This window comes from Macaca thibetana, chromosome 4 (genome assembly GCF_024542745.1).
Source record: "Macaca thibetana thibetana isolate TM-01 chromosome 4, ASM2454274v1, whole genome shotgun sequence".
In the NCBI taxonomy this organism is placed as follows: domain Eukaryota; kingdom Metazoa; phylum Chordata; class Mammalia; order Primates; family Cercopithecidae; genus Macaca; species Macaca thibetana.
The window spans coordinates 35864427-35891629 of record NC_065581.1 but is presented as its reverse complement, the minus strand read 5'-3'; the positions used below and the strand labels follow the sequence as shown (position 1 = coordinate 35891629).

At 55.1% G+C, this 27203-nt stretch overlaps 2 protein-coding genes across 11 annotated transcripts in view; one reads left to right on the top strand and one right to left on the bottom strand.

Moving 5' to 3' along the window:
• Nucleotides 1–27203, top strand: part of TAF11 (TATA-box binding protein associated factor 11) — a 322409-nt gene that overhangs the window by 124896 nt on the left and 170310 nt on the right. The window lies entirely within an intron of this gene.
• ANKS1A (ankyrin repeat and sterile alpha motif domain containing 1A) overlaps nt 1–27203 on the bottom strand; it is a 192227-nt gene that overhangs the window by 6408 nt on the left and 158616 nt on the right. For 4 of the 10 annotated variants that reach the window (XM_050787560.1, XM_050787558.1, XM_050787559.1 and 1 more), the window contains 11 exons: nt 26752–26818; nt 26355–26447; nt 20665–20771; nt 6517–6615; nt 5528–5680; nt 5269–5376; nt 4056–4220; nt 2371–2496; nt 1965–2036; nt 1666–1752; nt 890–1027 (listed from right to left, as the gene is read on the bottom strand). In XM_050787560.1, coding sequence (XP_050643517.1) covers nt 890–1027; nt 1666–1752; nt 1965–2036; nt 2371–2496; nt 4056–4220; nt 5269–5376; nt 5528–5680; nt 6517–6615; nt 20665–20771; nt 26355–26447; nt 26752–26818 — 1215 coding nt within the window. The other 6 variants (XM_050787564.1, XM_050787562.1, XM_050787563.1 and 3 more) reach the window with 3 other exon arrangements.

Genomic DNA, 27203 nt, shown 5'->3' with positions numbered 1-27203 from the left:
CACACAGCTAGCAAGCGGCAAAGCCTGGCTCCTCCTAACCTTCACTGGCCCAGAGCAAGCAGAGGACTGGGATGGATGAGGTCCTGGGAGTGTGAGGATGCCCAGAGCTGCCTGTATTCCAGGAGCCACAGAGATTCTGGAAACAGCCGCTATCTCTGAGGACAGCAGAGACCTGGACCCCTCTGACTTCCTCCTGGGGTGAGGAGGCAGCCTGGGGCCACTCCCAGGCTTTGTTGTAGGTTACAGGGAACCCCTGCCTGTGGCTGTCATTTCTGGTCTGCTCCCTGTGGGCAGCTGTGTGAGGATGAACTCTCCTCGGCCCAGTGGCACCCAGAGCCGAGCCTCAGCAGGAATTTGAGGCAAGAAAATCTGCCAAAGAGGGCACAGCTGCCCTTAAGAGGGAAGTAGAGAGCATGTCTGGGAGGTGGCCCAGGAAGAGGTTGGAGAGCTAGGGCAGGGAGCCGGGGAAGACAATCGCCTTGCCTGACCTAAGAAAACACTCGCCGAAAACCTGGAAAGTCAGGGGCGGTGGCTCATGCCTATTACCAGTTATGTGGGAGGCTGAGGTGGGTAACTTGCCTGACCCCAGGAGTGCAAGGCCAGCCTGGGCAACATAGCGAGACTCCATCTCTTTAAACAAAACAACAAAAAAAAGCTGGAACCCCCTGTCCCTAGTGCCCTGGGCCGGTCTCTGTTCTTCTGTGCATCAGTCTCGTCACTGTGAAAGGGGACTGGCCTGGTGTGCTGCTGGGCTCCATTCATGAACCAAACATTTGCCAGGCACTGGCCAGGGGCCAGGACAGCGCGGCATCTGTGCCCTGCAATGGGGCTGGATGCCTCAGGGCTAGTAACCCAAGCCCGCCCCGCCCAGCCCCAGGACCCCACCCACCACATCCACGGTGCTGAACACATGGCAGTAGTGGTGGCTGGTCTGCAGGTCCTTGGTGATGTAGGCAAAAGTACAGAGGTCCTCCGGGTCCTGGGCCGCACAGGAAATGTTCCGGATCTCGTGCTCTGCGATGACGTTCTGCTGGGCAAGGCCGTGCTCTGGAATTCTCAGGCTCAGGCATGCCTCTGGCACCCCCCACCCCAGCCTGTTACCATGTCACTGTTCTCTGTCCCAGCCTAGAGCATCAAGCGAACCCCTCTTCATCTTCTCATTTTGTTTATTGGTGGGGGTGGGGGATGGTATCTAACCTTCCCCGATTTCGGTTTGAGGTCTCCACCCTTGACCACAACAACTAAGGCAGTAAAATGTTCACACCCAACCACAAGCTCTCCCCAGCCTCTCCCACCTCCCAGGGTGGGGGCAAAGAGAGAAGGGTGTCAGGTAGGTGGGATCCCACGCGGTGGCGCACAGGGGGGTCCTTTGCTCACGGAGGGAATCACACCCGTGAAGACCTGTGAGCAGGCACGTGGCCAGCGGAGCCCAGGTGGAGAAGCTAACAGCAGTCTCCACTAGGGCGGGACGGGGCTGACAGCAGGCACCCAGGCCAACAGACGACAGACATGCTTCTTGGAGAAGTGGGAAGTAATAAGAGGACTGGGGACCCTCCAGGGAGATAAGGGATGACAGAAGGCAGCCAGATTGCTTGCCCTGGAGCCCTGTGGGTCTGATGGGGACGTGGGTCCCACTCCAGCCAAGAGTCCCTATAAGCAGCACACCTTGTTGGAGGCATCGATGAACTTGACACCTTTGTATGTGATGGACAGGATGATGGTGGGGATCTTCTTCATGTGCTCGGTAGATTTCTACAGGAAACAAGGAGTGGCCCTGTCAGTGCCCCTACTCAGGGCTAAGCCTCCTGGGCTTCCGCAGGTGCCAGCTTCCCTCCCATCCTTACATAGCACGGCAGGGCCCAGGCAACTGTAGCTACTGTCCCCATTGCTGCCTTCTGTCCTAGCCAGTCCCATGGCACCCTCCAGCCCGCACAGATACCCTCCAACCCATATAGGCACCCTACCCGCATCTTGGCACAGGCGTCTTGTGTGGATTCTGTCCCTCGCAGATCTTTGATCAGCATGGAACCCAGATACTGTGGGGATGAGCAGTGGCCAGGCTTAGGAAATCCTGCGTTTCCATGCAGGGGTGACCCAGCCAATTTGGGACTGTCCCACACTCAAGTAGTTACCCATCCCGGTAACACCCCCTCCCCTGCCCCAGCTGGAGAGGCCCTCCATTCAACTCTGGCTAAAGGACCCAGAGGCCTCCACCCCTTTGCCTTAGCCACCAAGAGTGGCTGAAGAGTGGAGAACAGCTCGCAAGTCCTGGGCCTGGCTTTGTGGAGTCCCTGCTGGGACCTAGCCGCAGGTGCCTGGCCGAGAAGGAGCAGGGAGGCTGGCCCTGCTGGGAGGGTGAGAGCAACTCACATTGGCTTCATAACCACAGGACTCGAAGATGAGTTTCTCTGGCTGGTGTTGCCAACTCTGCACTGGGGCGTAGGGGGCTGCCAGGCTGGGGGGCCGCAGGGTCAGCTTGGCCTCGCGGTGCTCCTCCTGCAGAACACACGCAATTGGACACCTGCTCCTTGCTCCACAGGAGCACACCCAAGGGTGAGATGCCAGTGACCTCAGCAAGTTCAGGGGTCAAGTGGAGATGGCAGGGGGCAGACCAGCAATTCAAACCCACTGCGGGAGAGGGGAGGTGCTAGCCACAGCACCGCCTGAGAGCAGGGCTCGGGAAGGACAGTCTCTGTGGTGTCCGAGACGAGTCTCAAAGGAGATGGGAAATGACCAGAGAGGAGATGGCAGAGTCTGTGGGGAGGGCGGGGCACAGGCTGCCAGGCTGTTCTGCATATAGACCAAAGGAGAGAGCAGCGGTCATGAGACCCTGGGACGCCTTGGGGCCCAGCCCAGGGCCTGGGAGGGATCTTCAGAGCTGGGAAGCCAGTGAAGCCCCCGTGCCTAGGAATGCATTTCAAATGGATCCTTCTGGCAGCAGCTGGAGGGAGGGGGAGGCCACTGCGGTCCAGGCAAGAGATGATGGGTCCCTGCCCAGGGTGCTGGTAGAAGGAATGGAGAGGAAGGAAAAGATTTAGGAAACACTGAGGCCCTCCCTTCCCAGCAGTGTGCAGAGCCTCTCAACAGCCATCGGAATTGCTGGACAATGTGTTTTCCTTTAAAACTCATGGCTGTGCTTGTAGAAAGGGAAGGGAAGTCCCCAGAGCCAGAAGTGAAAAGTGAGAGTCAGAGAAGCAGGCAGGGGTGAAGCTGAAGTCACCCAGAGGGGCCTGAGGGACACCTGCCAATCCTGTGTCTGACAGGCCACGAAGAGGACAAAGGACAAAGCCAGGGTCCGTACAAGGCGAGAGGCAGGACAGGCAGGTCCTGAGTAAATCCAGGACGCCTGGAAATGATGCCCAGAGGGTGAGCCAGGAATGTGAGACGGGCCCACCTCGGCCAGGGCTGGAGCGGGCACCGGGAGCGCAGGAGGTGTCTCCAGAGGTGCCCCCATGGCTGCAGGCAGAGAACGGGAAGAACAGAGTCTGGTCTGCTGCGGTTTTGCTGGGCAGGAGGAAGAGAACGCTGCAGAGGTGAGGCTGCAGGGAAAGCAGTTCTCTGGGAACAATGCAGGTAAGCAGAGAAGGAAGGGGCCAAGAAGGAGCTCAGAGAGGCCAAGAGAGCACAGAGGGCTCTGGGGCCAGCAGGGCAGGATGCAGGAGGCCACAGAGAAAGAGTGGACACGGGATCTGAACCCCTGAGGGAGGGAAGTGCAGGCCACAGGAGTGGCCCTGGCAGCCGACTGCTGAAATGAGTTGTGCGGCCTGAGCTCAGCACCATGGGGGCTGGGTGAGCCTTACACAAGGCGGCTGGGTGTGGGTGAGCAGAGCAGGCTGGTGCCTCCTGACTCTGGTGCCAGCCCAACTGTGCTCGGGTACAGGGCAGCAGGTGGTTCTGGGAGGCCCTGTCCTGCCCAGAGGAATGAGGTAGACCCTGGCCGCTGCTCCACTCCCCACCCCCTACCCGCAGCTCCACTCCCCACCCCCTACCCGCAGCTCCACTCCCCACCCCCTACCCGCAGCTCCACTCCCCACCCCCTACCCGCCCTGCCCCACCTGCATCCTGAAGCGCTCGGCTCTGGAGGGGGCCGCGGGGTCATGGAGACTGTCATGGCGCCTCCTGCCTGTGTCCCCTGGAGGCAGCAGCAGGTCAGCCGACCGCCCAGTGCAGGAATCATTCTGGCTCAGCGGGGATGACGTCTGGGAGAGCAAATCTTGGCACTGTGGAGGGAAAAATCCAGGTGGAACTTGCAACCCTCGGCCCAGTGCCCAGCTACAGGTGTCAGCCAGCCCCGCTGGTCAGGACGGCACAGGGAGCGGCACCAGGAGAAGCAGCAGGGATTGAAGGGGCCAACGCCACAGGGGTGTCAGACAAGTGGCACCACGCAGCCACCGTCCACTAGTGTCCCCAAAGAGGGTGGGGAAGCCACTTTTGCATTTATAAAAGATTAAATCTTCTGTCCTGATCCATCGCAGGCCTCTGCGCATGACCAAAGCACCCTCCTGAGAAAAAATGTAGCCCTGTCAGTCAGGGCCCTAAAGCCACTGTCCCCCACAGAATAAAGACCGGGCTTCGCAGTGTCTATATTTGAATGTCAGTTGTGTATTTGGTTCCCAGAGCAAGGCTGGGCCTCCACTTTCTCATCTGTAAAAGGAGGATGAACAGGACCCACTTCACGAAGCCCCTGAGGGTTCAATGGGGTGAGACCTGCCCAGTGCACCCGAGGGCTCCCTGCCCCAGTTACCGCCATTCCTGCACGCTGTGGCCTGGGGCTGGGGGAGAGCTCTTCCTCAGCCGCAGGCTCTGGGTCTAACCCGTTTCTGCAGTCAGGAATTACCGGCAGGAGCAACAGATCACTGGTGAGGTTTTTAAAATGCAGCTGTCTTAGCCACCTGAGCCTGGGAATTCGAACTCAGATCTGGGGGCTGCGCAGGAGGCTGCAAGTCCTGGCCGTTTGGATTTGTCTCAGGTGTTATCTGACCCAGCCCCTCCCTGTCCCCAGGCACAGAGCTGAGTTCAATGCCCAGGCACGGCCTGGTGTTTTCCTACTATCCCCCAAGTTTTATGTGTTTGACAGGCCATCCCCAAATAGAAATGGGTGGCGGGGAACTTCTCTAAAGCCCCTCTCCTGTGCTCCTCTCTCCTTGTTGCAGCTGCTTTCTCCTACACCACAGCGGCGCAGTCTCTGAAGAATCCTAAAGAATTCTATGTAATTCCTACAAATACAGAGAACAGACAGGCATTCCTTTCCATCCCTCCCTGACTCACCCTCAGCTGGGAGAATCTGGGGGGCTTCTGGGGCGGCTCCTCATATGGCCTGTCTGCGAGGGAGGCGATGATGCGCTTGCGATGGCCCAGCAGCTGGACCTTCAGGACCTGGGTGATGAGGAGCGGGGAGGTGACGGGTCAGGTGGCCAACTCACTCGGTCTGCTCCAGCCCCCAGCACTCTTCCGCTGGGCCAGGCTGCCCCTAAGGGAAGCTCAGGCTTCTGGAGGGTCCAGGCCGGGCCACGCAGGGGCTACTCACGTTGACGAGCTCCAGCTCCCAGAGGTTCTTCACGGTGTCGATGGAGCTGTAGCCACTTGACAGGAAGGAATGGACGTAGTCCTGCAGCCCCAGGGAGTCCAGCCAGGAGGGCACGGAAGGGGGGCTGTTCCCATCATAACCCAGAGCCTTCACCTACAGGGCAAGGAGGGAGGCAAAACTGACATCTCAGCACTCACAGGAGAGGGACCCGAGGACCACAGACCCAGCCAGCTCACACAGACTGTGGCCAAGGGGGTCCTGCATGTTTGGGGTCCTCAGCACCTTTGAGTCCCTCTCTTCACACAGCCTCTCCTATCACTCACTCGTCTCGGCTTCCCCATGGGGAAAGCAGGAGCCGCTGGAGCACCGACAGGGCTGGAAGACGGCCCTAGCAGACAAGCCTAGGTAGGGAGGAGGGTCTGCAGAATGCCTCTGCCCTGAGCTCCGCTGAGATCACGGGCCTGGAGGGACAAGAGGATAGTGTGTGCCCTCAGAGCAGGCACTTCCCAAGCTCTGGGCAGGTAGAAGGGGCGGGGCCACTGGACTCAGCACAAGCGCAGGGGAGAGCCTCGAGCCCACCAGCTCCTGGCTCCCCAGGGAAGACGGTACCTCCCTCAAGCCCACCTGGGGAGGGGCCTGGTGCCAAGGCTCAGTGCAGGGTGGCCTGGGCTCCGGTGAGCCAGAGAGACCCTGAAGGGGGCTCTGGGTGAAAGGCCAAGCCAAGCTCCCGAGCCCGGCAGACCCCCAGAACCTCCTCAAGACCCCGAGGAGCCACTCCCTGCCCTAGGGCTCTGCTGGCTCTCCAAAGGCCTTAGGGTGTAGTGAGGAAGCAAACAGGGTTGTGTGCGGCCCTTCTGGAGCTCCTAGGGTGAGGAGTAGAGGCCCCGCCATGCTGGAGCCCTGCTCCTCCCCTGTTCATGGTGCAGGTGGTGCTAGGGAGGTGGCCCTGGCTCCACACAGGCTGAGGCTACAGGGCTGGCGACAGTCACCTTGGGCAGGGAGCGTGCCGCCTGGAGCAACTTCCGCCGGTGCTGTGGGTCACTGATGCCGATGTCCCGCAGGTCCTGCTCTTCCATCACATTAGACCCCTGAGAGCAGAAAGTGGATGTCAGGGCCCCTCTTGGATGGACAGCTGGTGGCCCTGAGGGGGTCAGGTGGGCCTTTCAGGGCCCCGCACCAAATTCTCCTTCACTGCAGGCACCAAGAGGGCATGGGGACAAGTCTGCCCAGACTGCCCACGCCCATCCAGGTGGCTCCCAGGGGAGCTGGGCAGAGCTGGGGCTCCAGAATATGCACAGGGTGCTGAGGCCGGCAGGGCACACAAGGGTGGGGGTGCCGCCTGCCCAGGCCCAGCCACAACCCCTGGCCCCCCGAGTGTGTGTCCATTTTTCTGGGGAGCAGGTTCCAGGTATCCAAGATAAAGAATGGGTGGACTTATCCCAAGGTTCCTCTTGGACAGGATTTTATAATTCTAAGGCTGTAACAACCACCTCAGGCGGACAGCTGGTGACAGGGGCGGCTACCCGAGGAGCCAGCCTCACCCCAAGAAGGAGACTGTCAGAGAAGGGCGTCCTTGTCCCAGGGAGAAGGGTGGGTCAGAGCTGAGCCCAGTCCGCGCTGTTCTCTGCGGCCTCCACTGGCCTCAATGGAGCAGCTGAGGGTGGAGAGGCACACGGAGCGCCCACCGGCAGCGCTAAGCACGATGAGAGGATGTGGGGATGGAGGCTGGTGCTCCTGCTGCTTTCTCACTCTATGACAGGGCTGAAAGCTGTCACCTGGTGCATCTCACTTCATGCTCACAACCTGCATGTTAGGGTCTCTGTTAATCCCATTAATCTGTTTTAATAGATGAGGAAACTGAGGCACACAGAGGTCAGAAATTTCTTGACATCACATATCTAGTGGTAGAGCTAAGATGTGACCCTGGGCAGCCTCTTTCCTTCATGCTCCTGGCCCCTGCAAGGACGTCTCTAATTACAATAGTCACAAGATAGTGTGAGCAGATTTAATTTTAAAATACACAGTATGGCCTATGATACAAAATTCACAGGTCCTGCCCATCCCTCAGCCACGGAGCCCCTTGCAGTTGCAGCTGCTGCCACTTCCTGGACGTCCCCAGAGCCCAGCTGGGCACAGACAGGCAGGTGCCTGCACACTGCATTTTCACACAAACGCCATTCTCGCACACGCTCGGTGCCTTGTTCTTATCGCTGAATAGACACAGGAGATTGTTCCGCAGCAGCGTACGTGGCCCACCTCCTCTGGACAAGCTGCAGCATCATCTAGGTTAGGAACACGCTATAATTTACTCAGCCAGTTCCCTGTTGAAGGACATTTGCTTCAACTTCAGCTACTGCACACGGTGCCGTATGAGCACCTCCCTGCGTGGGTCGTGTCGAGGCCTGTTACGAGGAAGGGTTTCTGCTTGCTTGACGGGTGTGCGCACTTAACATTGACAGCTCTTTCTGCTCTTAGTGACGCCAGCGCTCGATCCCCCACACCGTCAGCAGCACAGCAGGGAAAGAGTCTATCACTGCGGTTTCAATTTACACATTTCTTACCGGCGTAGGATCATCTCATCCAGATGTGACGCTGAGCATCTTCCGACGTTTTATCTATCTAGCATTTCCAAAGCACTCCCTCCCTACTCCATGCTGGACCTGCCCAAGCCATTTAGTAATAGGGACTATTGTGGCGGGGCACGGTGGCTCACCCCTGTAATCCCAGCACTTTGGGAGGCTGAGGCACGCAGATCATGAGGTCAGGAGTTCCAGACCAGCCTGGCTAACATGGCGAAACCCCATCTCTACTAAAAGTACAAAAATTAGCTGGGTGTGGTGGTATGCACCTGTAATCCCAGCTACTTGGGAGGCTGAGGCAGGAGAATCATTTGATCCTGGGAGGCGGAGCTTGCAGTGAGCCGAGATCCCGCCACTGCATCCCAGCCTGGGTGACAGGGTGAGATTCCACCTCAAAAAAAAAAAAAAAAATTGGGGCTGTTGTTATTCCCACCCTACAGTTGAGGAACCCGAGGCCCACAAAGTTTTGGCGACTTTCCAAGGTCATATGGTAAGTGCATTTGGAGCCAGACTCAGCCCCAATGCTGTCCACGTGGCCCTGCTGCCACACACTTGGGGACACCCAGAGCTCCTTTTCCAGGAGTTAACTTGCTTACAGCCTCAGAGTTTTTCTATGAAGCTGTCGGTCTTTTCTGCATAGCTACGTAGCAGTTCTTTACATGGTAAGAAAACTGGCCCGTTGCAATGGCTCACGCTTGTAATCCCAACACTCTCGGAGGCCAAGGCGAGGTGGGAGGATCACTGGAGCCCAGGAGTTTGAGGCCAGCTTGGGCACCGTAGTGAGACTCTGTTTCTACAAAAATAAAAAAATTAGCCAGGAATGGTGCTGTGCACCTGTAGTCTCAGCTACTTGGGAAGCTGGGTGGGAGGAACACTTGAGCCTGGGAGGTTAAGGCTACAGAGAGCCACGATTGCACCACTGCACTCCAGCCTGGGTGACAGTGAGCCCGTCTCCAAACAGAAACAACAATATATGTGTGGGTACGTACAACAAAAAATAAAGCAAATTAACCTTTTGGCCGGGCACAGTGGCTCACGTCTATAATCCCAGCACTTTGGGAGGCCGAAGTGGGCAGATCACGAGGTCAGGAGTTCGAGACCAGCCTGACCAACATGATGAAACCCTGTCTCTATTAAACATACAAAAATTATCCAGGTGTGGTGGAGGGCACCTGTGATCCCAGCTACTTGGGAGGCTGAGGCAGGAGAATCGCTTGAACCCAAGAGGCGGAGGTTGCAGTGAGCTGAGATCGTGCCACTGCACTCTAGCCTGGGTGACAGAACAAGACTCCATCTCAAAAAAAAAAAAAAAAAAAAAAAAAAGAAAATTAACCTTTTATCTATGAAATGAGTTAGATATTTGTTTTCTGGTTTGCTATTTATCTTTTGGCTTTTATGCTGGCTTTGCTCATGTAGAAATCTATTTTTTTGTAACTAAGTGTACCCAACTTTTCTTGTAGAGCTTCTCAGTTCTGTCAGGCTTAAAAAGATCTTGCCTGTCCAAGACTGTGTTTTACATTCTTCCTTATTTTTTCCTGTAATTTTTTTTTTTTTTTTTTTTTGAGACGGAGTCTTGCTCTGTCATCCAGGCTGAAGTGCAGTGGCGCGATCTTGGCTCACTGCAAGCTCTGCCATTCTCCTGCCTTAACCTCCCGAGTAGCTGGGACTACAGGACTCCCGCCACCGCACCCTGCTAATTTTTTGTATTTTTAGTAGAGACGGGGTTTCACTGTGTTAGCCAGGATGGTATCGATTTCCTGACCTCGTGATCCACCCGCCTCGGCCTCCCAAAGTGCTGGGATTACAGGCATGAGCCACTGTGCCCGGCCTAAGTTTCCTTTTTTATAGCTAAATCTTTAATCTATCTGGCAATTATTTTGATGTAAGGTGTAAGAGTCAAGATCCAACCTTATTTTTTCTCCGGCAGCAAGCTGTCCATTTCTTGATGAGCTATCTTTTTCCCCCATCTGGAATGGCCTCTATGGTATCTGAAATTCCTGTGTATTTCTGGGCCTCTTTCTGGACTTGTACTCTGTTGTGGTGGGCATTACTTTACACTTGGAAGGCTAAGTGACTTGGGCCAGCTCATGCAGACCATGACTTGCTTGGCCCCCGCCCCGTGTGGTGACTGCTGGCCACAGGAGTCTCCTCAGAGCCTGTGCATGGTGACATAAACTTTGTCCCACAGAGGACACTGCCAGCCTTAAGCTTCAGAGAGCCCAGGTGAGGAGAGCCCCGAAGCCAGGCTGGAAGCCCCCACTCCGCTGCACCTGCAGAACACACCCCGTGCTGGGCACAGGCGAGGCCTGGGCACCACTCCAGGTCTGAGCCCAGCCAAGCCACCCCCAAATCTGAGAGTCACCACAGAGTTCCTACAGCAGCTCTGGGACCAAATCTAATGTCTGCTGTTGCAGAACGGCAGAGAGAGGCAGCCACCTTCCCAGATGTTTTTTTTTTTAAGTGGAGTGCAGTGGTATGATGATGGCTCACTGCAACCTTGACCTCCTGGGCTTGAGTGATCCTCCCGCCTCAGCTGCCCGTATATGTAGCTGGGACCATAGGCATGTACCACCATGCCCGGCTATTTCTTTTTTTTTTTTAGAGATGGGGTCTCACTATGTTGCCCAAGCTGGTCTTGAACCCCTGAGCTCAAGTAATCTTCCTGCCTTGACCTCCCAAAGTGCTGGGATTACAGGTGTGCACCACTGCACCTGGCTCTGGCCCAGACTTTCTACCTGATTATGAGGATACCAAAGCGAAGAGCTGAGCTGAGCCTGCCTCAAAACTCCAAGAGGACGTGAATGTCCAAGAGTGATTGCGGCACCGCAGTAATGTTCTAAACTCCTGCTCAACCCCAGCATTGACTCAGAAACCTTTGTAAGCTTTCAGGGCACCTGAAGGCTGACAGCCAGGAAAGCCAGATCCGCCAGAGACAGGCCCTTTGCTAACCAGACCTCGGCCAGCAGAAGGGCGGGCTGTGTGCAGTTTTGAGGAACAAGGGATGAATGGAAACACACAAAAATAAAGGAAATGACAGAAAAGAAAGGCGAACCGTTGCCAAAGTGCATTCCAGGACGGGTCCTCCCAATTCCTGAAGCAGCCACATCTCCGCACCGGGGGACGAGCTTGTGTGGTGACCACCCAGGGCCACAAATCCTCAAAGGGCAAGAAACGCTTCTGGAAGTTACCAACCCTCTTTACCCAGGGAGAAGGGACCACTGGCTTTTAGAAACCTCTTCACGAGGAGGGTCATGCATGGGGAAAAGAGATTTTCTACTTTACCTGCTACCACGCTAACATTTACTGAGTGCTTACTAGATGGCAGGAACTTCTATAATTAGGAAGCGAATAAAGTACAACGGTTCAGTGTCCTAGGGATTGTAGTTAACAGGGATTGTCTCAGCTTGGACAAAAGCTTCACAACTCCAAGTGACATCTGAAACACACAACTAGTCTTCCAGCCTTGCCTGGTTTGGGTCCGGTCCCTGAGGAAGAGGGGACAGGGCTCCAAGCAGCCAAGCTGGGACAGAGCACTGGTCTTCGCCTGGGATCTGGGCTTATCCCTGTCCTGACTCGCTCAGACCTCACATTGCCGGCCGGCGTCCAACTGCTCCCTGCTTTGCAGAGGAGAGAGTGCTCCCACGGAGGCGGCAGAGCCGGGATGGCCCCTGGCGGCCTGGCTCCTCAGCCTGGGATCATGGCCCCGGCCGGCTTTTGAGAACTCAAGGGAAGGGGACAGCAAGAAGTGCTCCCCTGGGTCACTGAGCTCTGGGCATAACAAGAGTTCCCTGGGCGCCCTCTGCGGGGCTTTGTGGGAGGTGACGCACGGCCTGTCCTGGCTCACCGTGAAGACGCAGGCCAGCGACACTGAGTTCTGACCACGGTCCAGCCTGTGCTGGGGGCTTCACACCCATGACCTGCACAAATCCGCCCAATAAACCTTTCAGATAGGAGCTGCCCACATTACACAGAAAGAAACTGAGGCTTGGAGAGCAGACTGGACTTATCCAAAGCCATGGTACTAGAGCATGGCAAAGGGACTGCTCAGGCCCCGTCTGACCAACCCCAGTCGTCTTCCTCGTCTCTTCCTGCTGGGGCAGGCAGGGTGTGCTGAAGACAAAAGCACAGTGTGGGGGTGCGGGCAGACCCTGCCAGAGAGCAGGAGCAGGACACCGCCCTGGGCTGGGGCACAACCCCTGCTGAGCTGAGCCAACGCTGCCTCCCTCCCTCTGTAGAATCCCGTCTCAGCATCACGTATAAATGCTTCTCCCAGGACCCCCCTCGTGGCCACCTCTTCTCCACCTCTCAGGGAAGGGACATTGTTCCTTTCTTTTTAACTGTACAGAATCCAATTCTTAGAGGTGAGTGGGTTCGAAATGCCAGGGCCTCCAATAAGGGAGAAACAGGGTCAGGATGTGGGCCCAGGCCTCTGGATACACAGCCTGGGCACTGTGCCGAGGGCCAGACCGACTCTGGGAGAAGGCAGCCTGGCCTGTTGGGGTTCGGTAAGGGGCTGGGTTTGTACAGTCACCCACGATTGTGGCTGGGTGCCCTTCCTCGGTAAGGCACATGTGAAGCATCTACCATGGTGGCTGTAATTAGTGTCACTTTCCATCAACCTAAGCCATTTGAATGCTTTCTCCTTCCTGCCAGTATCTGTCACTGGGCTCCACCTGAAGATGCAGGAGGTGGCTGAAATCGTGGAGGCCCAGGCGAAGGGAGCACAGCAAGGGTCAGCCCTGGGCGTCCTGGGAGAGCAGGAGGCAGAAGCGGCAGGGCCACTGCAGGACCCACACTGCTTTCTTCCTCGCATTCTCCGGCCCTCCGGGGCTCTAACATCTTCAGAGTCTTCCTGCCCATGTGATTTTAGAAGGAAAATATCCTTTTGCATCTTGAAAGGCATCTCACTTGTTAATATTTTGCTCAACTGTAGGTGAGGTCTTCATTCAACACAGTGGCAAAGGCCTAGGAAGGGGACTGTTCGGGGGTGGCAACGTACTGGTATAGACCCTAACAGCCAAAGGGGAAACAGGGGCTGTCCTAAGTTACCACTGAGGGTTGCAGGGCAGCCCCTGGATGGGGAGGGGCCGGCCTGGCCTTGGACTCCCTCTGCCTCCACACTGGTTGCTGGCTGGGCTGCTTCCTGCGGCCCTGTCTACAGGATGGGGCAAATGGCAGGGCCGCAGGAAGGCTCCATGAGGCCGGGGTACGTAGGAGTTTGCTTTGGCTTTAACGGATCTTCTGGAAACAGGACCCTGACAAATCCAAACCGCAGAGAAGTTCTGACTGGGAGCGTGTGGCCAGCTGGGGCGTGTGGCTCTGCCAGAGACCATCTGTTGCCTCAGCGGTATGAACTAAAAATAAAACCGTCAGCCCCTCAGGAAACTGAATGGACCCCTCCTCTAGGCCAAGGGGATCCCACAGAAACCTGAAAAACTGGTTCAGGCCATGATGGCAGGGGGCATTGGATCCGCCTCATTATACCCTCCTCCCTTTGGAATTCAGGCACAACAGTCCCGCATTATCATTAAAGCAGAGATCCTAAGACTGACCAAGCAGACGCTGCAGCAACAAGACACTGAGTGCCAACCTGACTCCAGTTCAGATCGCATGACAGACAGCAGCCCCAAAAGAAAGCATTTTACCCCCAAATATATTTCTGTAGCATATTCTGAAATGGCCCTGCAAAGCCCCTCTTGTGGGGAAATTTACATTCTATAGAGGATTCTCTTCCGTTTGATTTCATACATTTTAGGGAGACATAAGACATCGAGTGCTATATGTGAGTGCTATATGTGAGTGCACTGGTTCGGTCTGGAAAGGAGGGACAACTCAAAGCTGAAGTTTGGGGGTGGCAGCCTTACAGGTCACAGGTGGATTCATAGATTTTCTGATTGGCAATTGGTTGAAAGAATTTATCTAAAGGCCTGGAGTCAATAGAAAGGGGTATCTGGCAAATCAACCTCATTAAGGTTGATGACAACAAGAAACTAGGGGAAGGGGCAGGCCCTGTAAAACCGACAGAGGGGAAACCCCGTAAAGTGGTTGGTTGCAGTTGTGTAGTAGTTAAGGACTATGGCAAGGAGTCTCAGGCCAAGGATGTCATCAAGGAGTCCTTCAAATGCAAGAAATGAAGAAATAAATCTTTGGCTCACACAAAACACACACACACACACACACACACACACACACACATAAAAAAAAAAAAGAAAAGAAAAGAAAAAAAGAGAAAGGGGTGTCTGAGTTAAGATAAAGGCTTGTGGGCTGGACGCGGTGACTCATGCCTGTAATCCCAGCACTTTGTGGGTGGATCACAAGGTCACCCCAAATCAGCTGTGTAGATCTGCTGGGACCAAGTGAGTCTGGAGTCAGAGGCTTGGTCCCGAGACCACCCAAAGCAGCTTTAACTCAAGGCTCTGAGGACAAGACAGAGACAAAACCGACCTCTGCGGCCTGCAGAGAAAGACTGCTGCCCACCGCCTTTGTCAGAGAAAGCACCACCTTCCCACCTCTCGTCCTTACATGCGGTTTTGCTGTCTGACACGATGTCACCACACGTAACGCTGTGTCCTCTTCGGAGTTTATGCCTCATAAAGTAAGTAGGTCAAAGGAAGGCCCGCGTGACAGACGACGAACGGTGCCCAGAAACTGCCGCAAGTCACACAGTGCGGGGGCCTGGAGAACCCGGCTCTCCCGACTCCTGCTCCAGTTCCCTTTGCCACTAAGTAGACTCTTGAGTTCTCTCTTAAGCTTCCCCCATCCAGTTTACTTAACTACCCTGGAGATTCACAGAGAGCGGGCTGGGGAGGAGGCAGAGAGAAGCAACGGGCCAGGCGGTGGTGGTGGCTGCACAGGCCCAGAAGAACCTGGGGGGCCTGAGTCAGTGCACGGAGACGCCCTACATCTCATTCCTTGCCAACTCCTTTCTCAGCCTTTGGTTGAATGGCTCCCAACAGGCAGTGGGTGGAGGTCTGACCTGGGCCAGCCTGGGGGTGATGCACTCGCCTAGCCTGACGGGCCCCGGGGCCAGGCTCCAACCCTGTGAGGGCACAGGGGCTGCAGCTTCCTGGGAAGGGAAGACTGGGAGGTGGGAGCACCACTCCAGGTCCAGGGACGTGGCTTCCAGTCCCAGCTCCAGGCCGCCTGAGGGGTGACACTGGGCACATTACTGTACTGAGAGCCCTGGTTCCTCAGACCCCGGAGTTCTCAGATGATGACTGTGAACTGTTAGGTCTATAGCTTTGACGGAGAGACAGGGGCCCCGCTGCCCTGGCCCCTGGGCTTCACTCTCTGCCCGTGTACAATGCGGTGTTTGGCTGAGTGAGTACCTAGACATTCGAGACGCCACGAAAGACGCCTCTGCTGCTGCTCACAATGAGGCCAGCAATCAGGAGTGATGGAAGAGGGTCTGCCAGCCAGTCCAATTCCACTTTAAAGAGCAGTTGGTTAAACCAGCAGGCATGAAACAGGCATTCAGAATGTTCCCAAAGTTCCTTCTACTGTAAAGGGGACTGGAGAAGGCCAGAGCGGTACCCGGGGCAGTCAGAGGAGGGCTCCTGAGTGGTTCCAGCTGCGGTCACCCTGAACGCATGTGCTGCAGTCAGGCAGTGAAAGGGAGGGGGAGCAAGAGGAGCACTCGCTGGGAACAGGCCCCAAATGAGCCTGCCCCTTGTCTCACTTGCTAAAAGGGCTGCCCTGGGCCAGGCTCCCGAGACCAAGGGAGGGCCTGGCAGAGACGATGAGGCCCTGGTGCAGCATGAACTCCTGGGATACAGAGGAATTATATTCTTAAGTGACTACAGAATTTAGCTAGTCCAGGAGGCCGGATCCACACTTGTCTAAGAGGATTCCTTTCCTTTCCAAGCCTCAGCTCCACTGATCCTCCTATTTACGGCTCTGCTTCAATTGGGCAGGCAATTCCAAGATAGCAGTCAGCTCATAAGCTGCTGTGCAGGGAGATGGGATGCGGGTGGAGGTGGAGGCTGGGGACAGCGCCTCTTGGCCACGACCATTCTGATAATGGTGCCCAGTGGCAGCTCGCTTAGGCTGGCAGTGTCCTCTTGGGCCTGGGGTGGAAGAAGGCAAAAGGAGGGATGTCATAGGAGGTGATGACAGCCCCACTGTTCACGTGAAGCCGATTTAGAGGGCTAGAGAGAGAGGAGCAAATCCAGGGGACAGGAACAGAAAGGGAGCCTCAGGGGCTTGTGGACCTGGTTGGAAAGTTTCACAGAAGCCAGTAAAGAAGAAGCTTTTGGCCCCAGCTTATGCCTTTGGCCTCTCTTCACCTGTCATCTCTCTCCAACATGTAGGAACAAGCTGGCACCACCTCAGAAACAGACAGGAAGACAGCGGGGGCCTATCTGCCACGTGGCAGGAGCCTGCAGAGAAAGAAATTGACGGGAGGAGCAAGCGGCCTCCTGTCCAGCCTGGCTGACTCAGTGTCCATTTCTAACCCTTCCTGAGCCTGCTGCCAGCCTCATTCCCATCTTCCATTTGTCCAATGCCCTGAGCCATGACTGCCTGCTACACGTGGGCTCTCAGCCACGCCCTGGATGTCTAAGGTGCGCCTCTCTCAAGGGGCTTTTGCCCGGTGTGGGGTACTCGCAGAGACTGTCCCCCCATGCCCAGGGCTCAGAGACCTTGGGACTTCCCACATGTGGCTTTTGAGAGCCCTGAGGTCAGGCCCAGCCGTCTCTCCCGCCTGGTCAGGGCCCTGCCCGTCACTGCCCCCCAGCAGCCTCCTCACTCACCACATACAGGTTGGCCCCTCTCAACAGGCCTTTCCTCTCTCTGTGATCTTTTGAAGTCCCACCATCTCTACGAAACCCCTGGGACAGACAGCAGAACCCAGAGGTTCAAGGTTGGACTTGGCTCTGCACTTGGGCAGCAGCAGCATCTCTGCCATCCAGGCCTCCTCCCTCTGCTGGCAGCGCTTGCCAGCCTCCGCTGCACTTGACACTGGCTGCTCTTTTATGTGCTTCGTTTTCCCAGCTGGACCATCAAGTTCCTTAAGACACCTACGTTATTTGCTTTTCTGATTTCACATCTATTCGTGGTGGGAAACGGAGAAAAACTATTACACTCCGAAGAGGAACTAAAGCCCCCGGAGTCCTCCTGAGACAGCCACTGAAAGCATCTTGGCTCACTCCGTCGCACCTCCTATGCATAGGTGTTTTCTTTTTCAGAACTTCAGATCATATTGTGAATTTGTGTCAGTTTCTTCACTCAGCACTACAAGGTGGACATTTCCCCACATTAGCAACTCTTTAAAAACGTTTTTAAATGTCTGCTTAGCGCTCCAGCATCAGGACCACCATCGTTTATTCAATCAACACTTCTGTGAAGGGCGTCAGGCTGAGTCTTCACTTATGAGACCTGCGCTAGCACGCCCGGAGCTACACATTTGCCAACCACCAATTACCTTCCTTCCGCGCCGATTAAATGCATTTCCTCCCTTCTCCTAAGAAAGCCCATTTCCTGTGGATAAGATTTGTGGTGAAAATGGAACCAGCTATGATGCAGGTGCAGTGTGGTGGGCTTGTGGGCTGGCAGGCTGGCAGATGTGTGAGCCACGTTTCCCTCCCTCCCTGCGTCTGGTGTCAGTTCTGCCATCCTAGGGAGCACCTGGCAGCCCCCACTGCCCTGGCCCTGCCCCTCTAAATCAAAGGCCCTTTCTGTCTGCAAGCAAGAGAGTGTGGATAAAGTTCAAGTTGCCTGCCTGTCCAGCTCAATCACCACCTCACAGGAGGAAGAATAAGAGGGCATGGCACCTGGTGGCCAGGGCAGAGGTCTTCAATTTTCTGAAGGGCTTAAACATGTCCTATGTGGTCCCAAAACGTAAACCCGGGACCAAGAGACAGAAGCCAAAGGAAACAGATTTTGACTCAATATAAAGAACGCTCTACAGCAGCCAGCACAACGCAAAGAATGAATGGTGACTTCTTTACAAGGTAGTGAATTCCTTGTCACTAAAAAACTATCATGGCAGAGACTACCTGGAAGGGATTTGGGCAGAGAGGACGATCAGACCACATGACGCTACAGTCCCTTCCAGCCTGAGAGGGAGCTGTGTGATGTGCACAAACGCCCTGTACTTCTACGACAACTCGCGGGGGGCCCTATCACAGGAGATCCCACAGCAACACCTCGACTGTCAAACAGCCTCAGTATCCAGATGCTCCTCAGACACGTCCAGCCTGGCTTCCTGGAAGCTACTTGTGCATCTTGTAGAACAGCCTCCAGGGCATTTCAGAACCAAGGGAAACATTGTAGCCTATTAGACACCTAATCACATGGGATCCATCACAGCTAATGTGATGTAAATTATCCACATGCAATGAGGGAATATTTCAATAACAGAAACGCTCCCCTTTCCAGGTTTCCTTCTTTTTTCCAGGCTGCTAAAACATAATTTGCCTGACAGCCCACCTGGTCATTCACACGTGGTTACTCAGGATGCTGTGCGCAGGAGGCCACCCTAGGTATCTGACGTTCCAGCTCAACCGAGGCGTGCTTGACGTTCCTTCTTGTACAGACTCCACCTGCCAGCACTGAGAGCCCCTGGAAGGACTGAGCTGCAGGCCGCCCTCAGTGAGGGTCCTTCCAGCATAGAAACAGACGCATCTTACAGACGCCCTGCCCTGTGCATGAAGCTTTGGCCCAAGGCCACACTTCCTCAAAGGCCTGCTCAGCTGCTCTCTGCTCCAGTCCTACGGAGTCTCGGGCTATTCAAGGGGCAGGAACCCTGTCCTTTCCAAAATCAGCAGAAGGAGGGGTGGGAAGCAACAGCTCAGCCTCTAGCATCTTGAAGTACAGGGAGGAAACACCCTAAGACCACCCCCACTCGCCCATCTGACAGCCAGCCTGAGGAAGGGGTGAGCTGAGAGAGGGAAGGCCCTCAATGCTCCGAGCCAGGGGCCAACCTGGGTCCCCACGCATGGCTTGAGCCCCCGCTCCGTCCTGAGTTTGTCATCCTTCCCCGAGGAACATGGTGAGTCTGGAGTCAGGTCACAAGAACCATAAATATTTTAAAAGAACCATAAATATACTCAGTTTAACTTTTAAAAGAACCATAAATATACTCAGTTTAACTTTTAACAAGAAAAAAAATGCTATTTTAAAACTTAAGATTTCTAAAAGCTGAAAATTAACTGTCCCAAAGCTGGCTTGGGAAGGGTGCTCTGTTGCACATCACAGTATCTTTTGCCCTGGAGCTGGAGATGGCTCTGGGTGAGGTGGGCCCCTCCTGGAAGCCTCAGGCCAGCTCCTGGGCAGGCCACTATTCAGGAGGCCCCAAACACAACCTGAGAACAAAGCGCAGGTGGTGCGAGCTGCGTGCTGACTCTGCCCCCAGCCCTCAACTGAGGCAGCAGATCGAGGCAGGCAGAGGAGACAGATCCCCTCAGAGCGAGTGGGTCTAACTCAACCAAGATGACTAAGACTAGAAGGTGATGTAAAGCACATAGGTGGCCACACCCCCATCCCTGTTTCCATAGAGAAGAAAGAGGCTGTGCAGCAGAGTGGCTGGAGCCGGATCTCCAGATCCAGAGCACTGGACGCACAGTTCCACCCTGCCAATGACTGACAGTGTGACCCTGAGCAAGTGACCTAGCCATGCTACCTCATTTCCTTCATCTGGGCAATGGAGATTAATACAAGTCCACATCCCAGGGCTGCTGGGAAGACTCAATGAGCTAATTCATGCAAACCACTAAGAACGGCGCCAAGCACATAGTAAGCACTAGTAAGAAGTGTCAGTGACCAGCACTGAGAAGTGTCAGCGATCATGATCATTAACTTCGGCTCAAATGCCTGCTCCTGGGGGCAGGCCCGGCCCACGCAGAGGCCTCAGGAAGGGCTTTCAAGAGAGGGACAGTGACGGGTACCCTGCTCAGAGCTACTTTTCTGAAATGACAGAGGGTGCACCAGATCCTAAGCCAGGGTCCTAACTGGGTCCCTATTCTGTAGGGATCCAGATGAAACACCCTGGTTTCTCTTTTCTTTTTATTTTTGGCCCTTTGTGTTTTGTGAGAGAGCTTCTCAAAGCAACCAGTCCTCCAAGCCATCAACTCAGCCTTTCCTCTGGGCCATCTCTGAGGCCACGGGTACATAAGGCTGTGTAACTCTGGACTCTACCCCAGGCTCTGGGCCTTGGCTGGGCAGGGAAGGGGTCTTTCTGCTGGAGGCAAGGCCCCCTGCTTCAGTGACAACTCACTTGAGACGAAGTTTTGAGAAATAAATAAACTCCTCGTACCCAGCCTTGATGGGTACACAGCCAGGGAGGGGACACAGGGCTGAATCAGGGACCCCCTTCTTGGGATGCAGATCTGCAAAGAGAGCTCCCTCCGGGGCCGTTTCTGGGGCAGAGGGAGAGGGAGAGTTTGGGAAGAAGGCACATATCATCGGCTGACTTCCTGGTGTCTGAGTGACCTCGGTGAGCTGTCCCCGGGGTTTGGGTCTACGTACTGTTGCAGACTCCTGTGGGGCCAGAGGGGAGGCCAGGGAAGCCTGTTTCCACCGAGCAGCACCCTGCCATTGAGGAGGCCTGCAACCACTTACCAGGAAGCGGACATCGTCAAAGCCATTCAGAAGCAACTTGCTCTCATACTGCTGCAGCCCAATCGACTCCAGCCACTCCCCGACACTCTGCTCCAGCGTCCGCGAACCTGACGAGAGAGGAATCGGCAGACGCTTGAAAAGGGAAAAACCATTAAGGCGGTAGCAGCGGCACTCAGAGGAAGACAGATGGCATTGCCACATCATAGTCATTACCATGAAACAGCCAAACTATATACAAGAGACCAGAGAGCAGCGGACACGCAGCTCCTCTTCTGTGTACAGCCAAGGACAGGACGACCTGGTGCTGTCCACACACTGCCCAGCCTCGGGCAGCTGCTGCCCACTCACACCCCCAGGTCTGAGCTGCTCCAGGGCCACGGCTGCACATGCACCATCTCTGCCCACAGGTCGGGGGTGGGGGAAGCCAACCCCCAACAGTCTCCAGGTCAACTCCTCATCAGCGTACGCGCTGAGACAGTTCAGAAAGTCTGTCCCCACAGGCACTAGAGGGGGCTGAGGGAGCTCCTAAGTGCCCACAAGCCCCGCCGCTCCTCTCATCCATGCAACTTCTGGAGCCCCTGCGGGGCTGTGGCGAGGGGCAAGTTCTGCGACCTTGCAGCATAAACCAGTCAGGAGAGAGCACACATCTTCATGCAGCTGAGGGACACAGGCACACAGCGAGGGCTCCGGGAGGGAAGCAGCAGCGGCGGCTGTTCACCGGAACCCAGCACATGCAACACAAGCAGCACAGAACACGGCAGGGGGAGAAAAGAGACTTTTACTTGTTTTCCCCCAGCAGTCCCGGAATAAGCAAACCATGGCCACCGGCCCTTTGTGCTCAGAGGCTCAAGGCAGCAAGGGGCTGAGTGGGGCACATGGGCCGGGGCTCGGGGGTCGGGCTCAGGTGTGGCTCTGCTGGGACGGCAGCATCGCATTCCGCTGGGCTGCGCGGCCAGTGGGCCAGGAGCCTGGTCCACAGCTAGACTCTGGCAGCTGGCGAGCAGGGCGTCTCCTGGGCCAGCACGCCGTCTGAAGTGCTGCTTTCTTGGGCTGGGCTGGCTTTCAGGGGCTGGGCATTCATTTTCCTCTTCTGATAGCAGCTGTTCCAGTGACTCACCTGCCTGCTCAGGTAGAAAGCAGGCAGGCAAATTCAGTTCTTGGGTAAAGAAGACAAAACCCAACCAGATAAAAGAGAAAAAGGAAGTGGTCCTCTGTCAGCTGAGCTGTGGTGGCTTAAGTCTATTCACGTCCTGCGCTGTTCTGTCTTTGGCGGAGTGATAAAGACGGCCACAGTCGTCCCAGGGTCTCCGGACCTTGGCGCTCTCCTCTAAGGATGAACAGGGAAGGGAGGACATCTATTTGCTCCTTGGTCAGGATGGGGATCGTGGTGGTGCAGGGAAGACAAAAGTTCAGCCCTTTCTGGCAGACCTTGGATGTTCTGAGCTGGATGCCTGAACCCCAACCTACTTCTCTGATTCTTGTGGGCAAGAACAGACGAAAGAAGGAAAAAAGAGAAAAGGAGGAAAAAGAGGTACAAGGAAGGAAAAAGAAGGACCAACTATAAAAACATCACCTCCAGTGAACTCCTGACACGGTGAAAGTCATTCTGCCGTTCCCAGTACTTTCTGCCCCTTGGGGCAGGACAATGCCAACTTCCTTGGTTATCTACAAGACCCTGGTGACCAACTGTGCCAGCCTCCACTCCCTCTCCTCTGTCTCCTGCAGAACAGATGGTGGTCAGGGACCCGGCGGCCTTCTGGATGCACGCTGCCGCAGCGCTCCAAGATGCTGAGTCTCGGGGATACTTGAGCTCCCCTGCCCTTGAATGGGGAAGTCTGCTCCAGGAGCCTACGTGGCGGGTTCTTGTATGCCCATGAAGTCAAGTGTCCCCGGGTGCTGATTCATTCTTGCTTGTAATCCCCCAGCCGGGCAGCTGTGGTCCTGCCTGCTGCCGGTGGATGTGTGCGCTGACAGAGCCGCAGCAGAATGCTTTGTCTAAAGGCTCCTGGGCTCCACGCTGCCTGCTGCTGGCTCCACAGTCCTTGCTCACTCTCGTAATGTCTGGCCCTCCCCTTCCTCCCCTCCTCACCCTCCCCCTTCCAAGCTCAGGAAAATACATCAGGGATCGGACATCACATCGGAGCAGAAGCGCCTGCTGCTGTGGCTGCTGAGGGAGAAGGAGACAGCAGCACTAGCATCAGAGCGAAATGACAGATTTCCCAATAGCCGATGTTGGCTGCACAAATGCATATGAAGGGCGGAGATGTGAAACTTTACCTCCAGCTCCAGGGGCTGGAAACAGCCTGTCAGGAAGAATAGAGAGGGACTGCTCCTAGAGCTTTGTTCGACAGTTTCCAGGACAGCCAGGAGAGGACAGAAGAATGACCAGACCCCAAAGGGCATAGCCCACAGGTAAGTGACCCCCCCACTTGCCACAGTAGGAATGACTGTGCTTCTTATAAAAACAGGCAATGAAATAAGGCCGTTACACTTGATGTTCCTCAGGTGAGTATACCAAACCAATTGGGGACAGATTTCTCTTGGGGTCTGTTAGAGCCCAGGGGAAGTGCTCCATTCCCACAGCAGGCCACTCACACTCTGGGGGAGAAGAGCAATGGCCAAGGGCAAGGGGGAAACCAGGGCCAAATCCCAAGTACAGACGCAGACAGGCAAAAAGATAAAACAGGTACAGGGACACAAGTCCAGGGGTCACCCTCTAAATATGCTGGGAGATACTGGTATCCCAACAGGCTGGGATGAGCCCTGGCAAAGAGAGGGTTCTCATCAGGCCCCGGAAGGATCCTGCTTGACCAGCTACTCAACACCTAACACAGCTGGCTTTATCAGAAGACAGCCAAGCAAGTTCCCTTCTGCTTGACGGAGAAGGCCTTTGTTGACAGAGCCAGAGTGGCGTTGGCCAGTGGGGAGGCATACCCTCCTGGACTCCTGAGAATGGGAGTTGGCACAGGGATGAGTTAGCTGCAAACGCTTCTGTTGGGGATTCAGATAACTAGCTCCAGTGGTGGCAGCCCAGGGGCCTGTGGCCCTAAAACAGGACTGAGACTCCAATGCTGCGGTCGTGCCCTTCGGCTGGGGGTGCGGGCGCCTCTGCAAAACCAGTGGCGCTAAGCAATCCTACACTTTGTGCAGGGCTGCCTGCTGGAGGGCCTGCTCCTCCTCTACCCAGGCTAACCCCAGAGCCCAGATCTTTTCTCCCTGATCCTGACGCCCAACCCAAGGACAATCCGAACCCTGATACTGACCAGTCAAAATAAACAGTGATTCCGTTTTGGTCCGAGCCGAAGGCGGTACTCCCTGAGATCCTGGGGAAAGCCCCCTCCAGACCCATCAGACAGGATTCCCGGGCAGGCCCGGGCCCATCCTCTCCATGCTTCAGCACCTGGCAGTGGTGCAGACACAGCAGCCTGGGGCTCTGCAGCCCGAGCGGATGAACCCTCTGTTTAGGTGGTCCCCCACAGGTGCCTGTTCTTGACTTTTCCAAGCTGGACTACAGAGGATGGTTCAAGAAAACGAGGACTAAAACAAGACTGTGTGCTGGGATCCAAAAACTCAAGGGTAGAGACAGACTGCCTCTCTACACTCATATGGGTTCATGGGGGACAAAAACTGGTAGGCGGGCTAGGCGCAGTGGCTCACGCCTGTAATCCCAGCACTTTGGGAGGCTGAGGTGGGCGGATCACAAGGTCAGGAGATCAAGACCATCCTAGCTAACATGGTGAGACCCCGTCTCTACTAAAAATACAAAAAATTAGCCGGGCGTGGCGTGGTGGAGGGCACCTGTAGTCCTAGCTATTCAGGAGGCTGAGGCAGCAGAATGGTGTGAAGCCGGGAGGCGGAGCTTGCAGTGAGTGGAGATCACACCACTGCACTCCAGCCTGAGCAACAGAGTGAGACTCCGTCTCAAAAAACAACAAAACAAAACAAAACAAAACAAGAAAACTGGCTGGTGGGATCAGACAGAAGACCAGATGTCAAGGGAAGAGCTCAGCATTAACCCTTCCAAGGGGAGGGCTCTTCCCAAGGTGCTGCCACATCTCCCGACTTATCAAATCCAAGAAGCAATGGCTGTTTCTGACTCAGTTCTCAAGCGCATGCAAGCGATTTTGGCTCCTGCTCCTTGGACACAGAAAGTAGAAAGCATCCTCAATGGAACTAACTGTTATCCCTCCCATCCCTGTTGTCAAAGCACAGCTTTGAAATGGTAATAGTGTTTGTCTCAGTCCTGAACATCCATTTCCTGCAAACACTGGACCCTTGGAAAAGCCTACAAACTACAACAGAGTGTGAGATGGCTTGACTGAGTTGTAAGCAACAGATCCTGAAAACAGATCCACAGATTTAGCCAGGAAAGCCACCTCTGCAGACTCCAGCGTAATCCAAGACTGACAAAAACAGACCAAGCTCAGCTCAGCCCTCTCTGCTAGCACCCAGGGAAACATTGCTGCTGGAGGGATGGTGGCTCTGGGAACCAGGACTGAAAACTGTGGAGGGAGGCCAGCCAGCGAGCAGAAGCCTCTGTTCTCTAGGTTTCTCGATATGAGTAAGTAATGATTTCATGGACAAAAGGAACACAGGGCCGGGCGTGGTGGCTCACGCCTGTAATCCCAGCACTTTGGGAGGCCTAGGCGGGCAGATCACGAGGTCAGGAGTTCGAGACCAGCCTGACCAACATGGTGAAACCCCGTCTCTACTAAAAATACAAAAATTAGCCAGGTGTGGTGTTACATGCCTGTAATCCCAGCTACTTAGGAGGTTGAAGCAGGAGAATCGCTTGAACCCGGGAGGCGGAAGTTGCAGTGAGCCAAGATTGTCATTGCACTCCAGCCTGGGTGACAGAGTGAGCAAAACTCCGTCTCAAAAAAAAAAAAAAGAAAAAAAAAGGAACATCTTTTAACTGAAGTATTTGTATCTACTACTCATTCACAGCAAACCTGTGAGGTTGACACTATTATCCAAAGGTTGCGGATATGGGGTGAGGGGTGCAGAGACATTAAGTGACTTGCCAAGACACGTATGTCTCTAGAGCCAAGATTTGAACCCAGGACTGTGAGGCTCCAGAGCCCAGGCCATCCCCACCAGGCCCCACGGTCTATGATGCTCCTTTCTCCCTGATGTGCACACTCAAGCCCACCCATCAGACTTCCTGCCCAGGGCCACAGAAGCCCATGAAGGAATCAGAGGTGTCACTTGAGACTGACAGGTCAATCCTGGATGGAGCCTCCCGAGTGAGCAAGAATTTCCACCCCTTCAGTGCAGAGAGGCATTTCCATGAAGGTGAAGACAGGCCAGGCTCCCGGCTGGGCTGCTTTCAGCCTGGATGCCCGGGTGCCCGAACCATCCTCGAATGCTTGGAAGAAGAGGTGTGAGACCTGCTCTGAGAGGCACATTCAAGAGCATCTCACCTGAGAAAGCAACACAGATACAATCCTATTATCAGATAAAACAGCTCAGATGGCCTCCCCGTTCCATGCTTCAAACAAAGAAAACAGAAGCTGACCTCACTACTAGGGCTTAGAAAAGAATGGCCAAAGTAGCAGTGATACAGTGTAAGAATGGTAAGTGACGAAGTAAACTGAGTCAGGCACAAGGAGCTGTGGGAAGAGGAAACAGCACAGTCACCCTCCCAGGCAATTCACATGCATGCTACGAGTCTGAGACCCCGGTCTAACCCAGTGCTCTGCCACCATCACGGATGAGACCCTTGAGAGCCATCTCGGAAGCTGCAGAGACCAACGCTGAGGTGCACTCCGATTTAGGCGCATCTAAGAAAGTCCATAAAATAATGAATAAGTGACGATTGTTGATCTAAACATTTTTCCTAACAGGCAGCTTAAAATTCATTTTGTACCCTTTCCCCTCCCATAGGTAAAAGGAGTCACGGCTCTAAAAATAACAGCAAGATGGGGCTGTCTAGGTATTGGGGACTGTGAATTACAGGAGCATGACGTGGTCTGAAGCTGACCTCTCCCACCCGCTGAACATCTGTCTTCTGTGTGAGAGGCAGGCCTGAGCCAGAAAGGAGCCAGACTGCCGGGTCTGTGGGGAAATGGCCACTTGGTACGGTACCTGAGATCTTCTGCCGCTCCTGAGAAAAGTCAATCCCTTCTCCAATAGAACTCATGATTTTCTCAATCTGAAATGGAAGAAAGAGCAAAGAGGAGAGGTAGTCAGGCTTGGGGTAAACGTTGCCAGCTCACCACAGCGCCAGTGGGGGCTGACCTCCAGGTCTCTTTCAGATGCTTCCCAGCACCAGCACCAGCCTGCAAGGTATCAGGACTCTCTGCTGCTCAGGTCTAAGACAGGCCTTCTCCAGCCCCAGCCCACAAGGTCTGAAGTACTGCTCTGAAGGGAGTGTGACGGTGACAGTCTGGGCTTATTAGCTGCTAGAAACACCGAAGAGCCTCTCCTCCAAGGCATCTCTATTTCATTCCCCAGCAGTTCTCCCAGACCAGCAGAGACTGGGGAGAGGCCGCAATCACAGGCCAGGCCTGACCATTTCATTGCTCACGCTAACATTT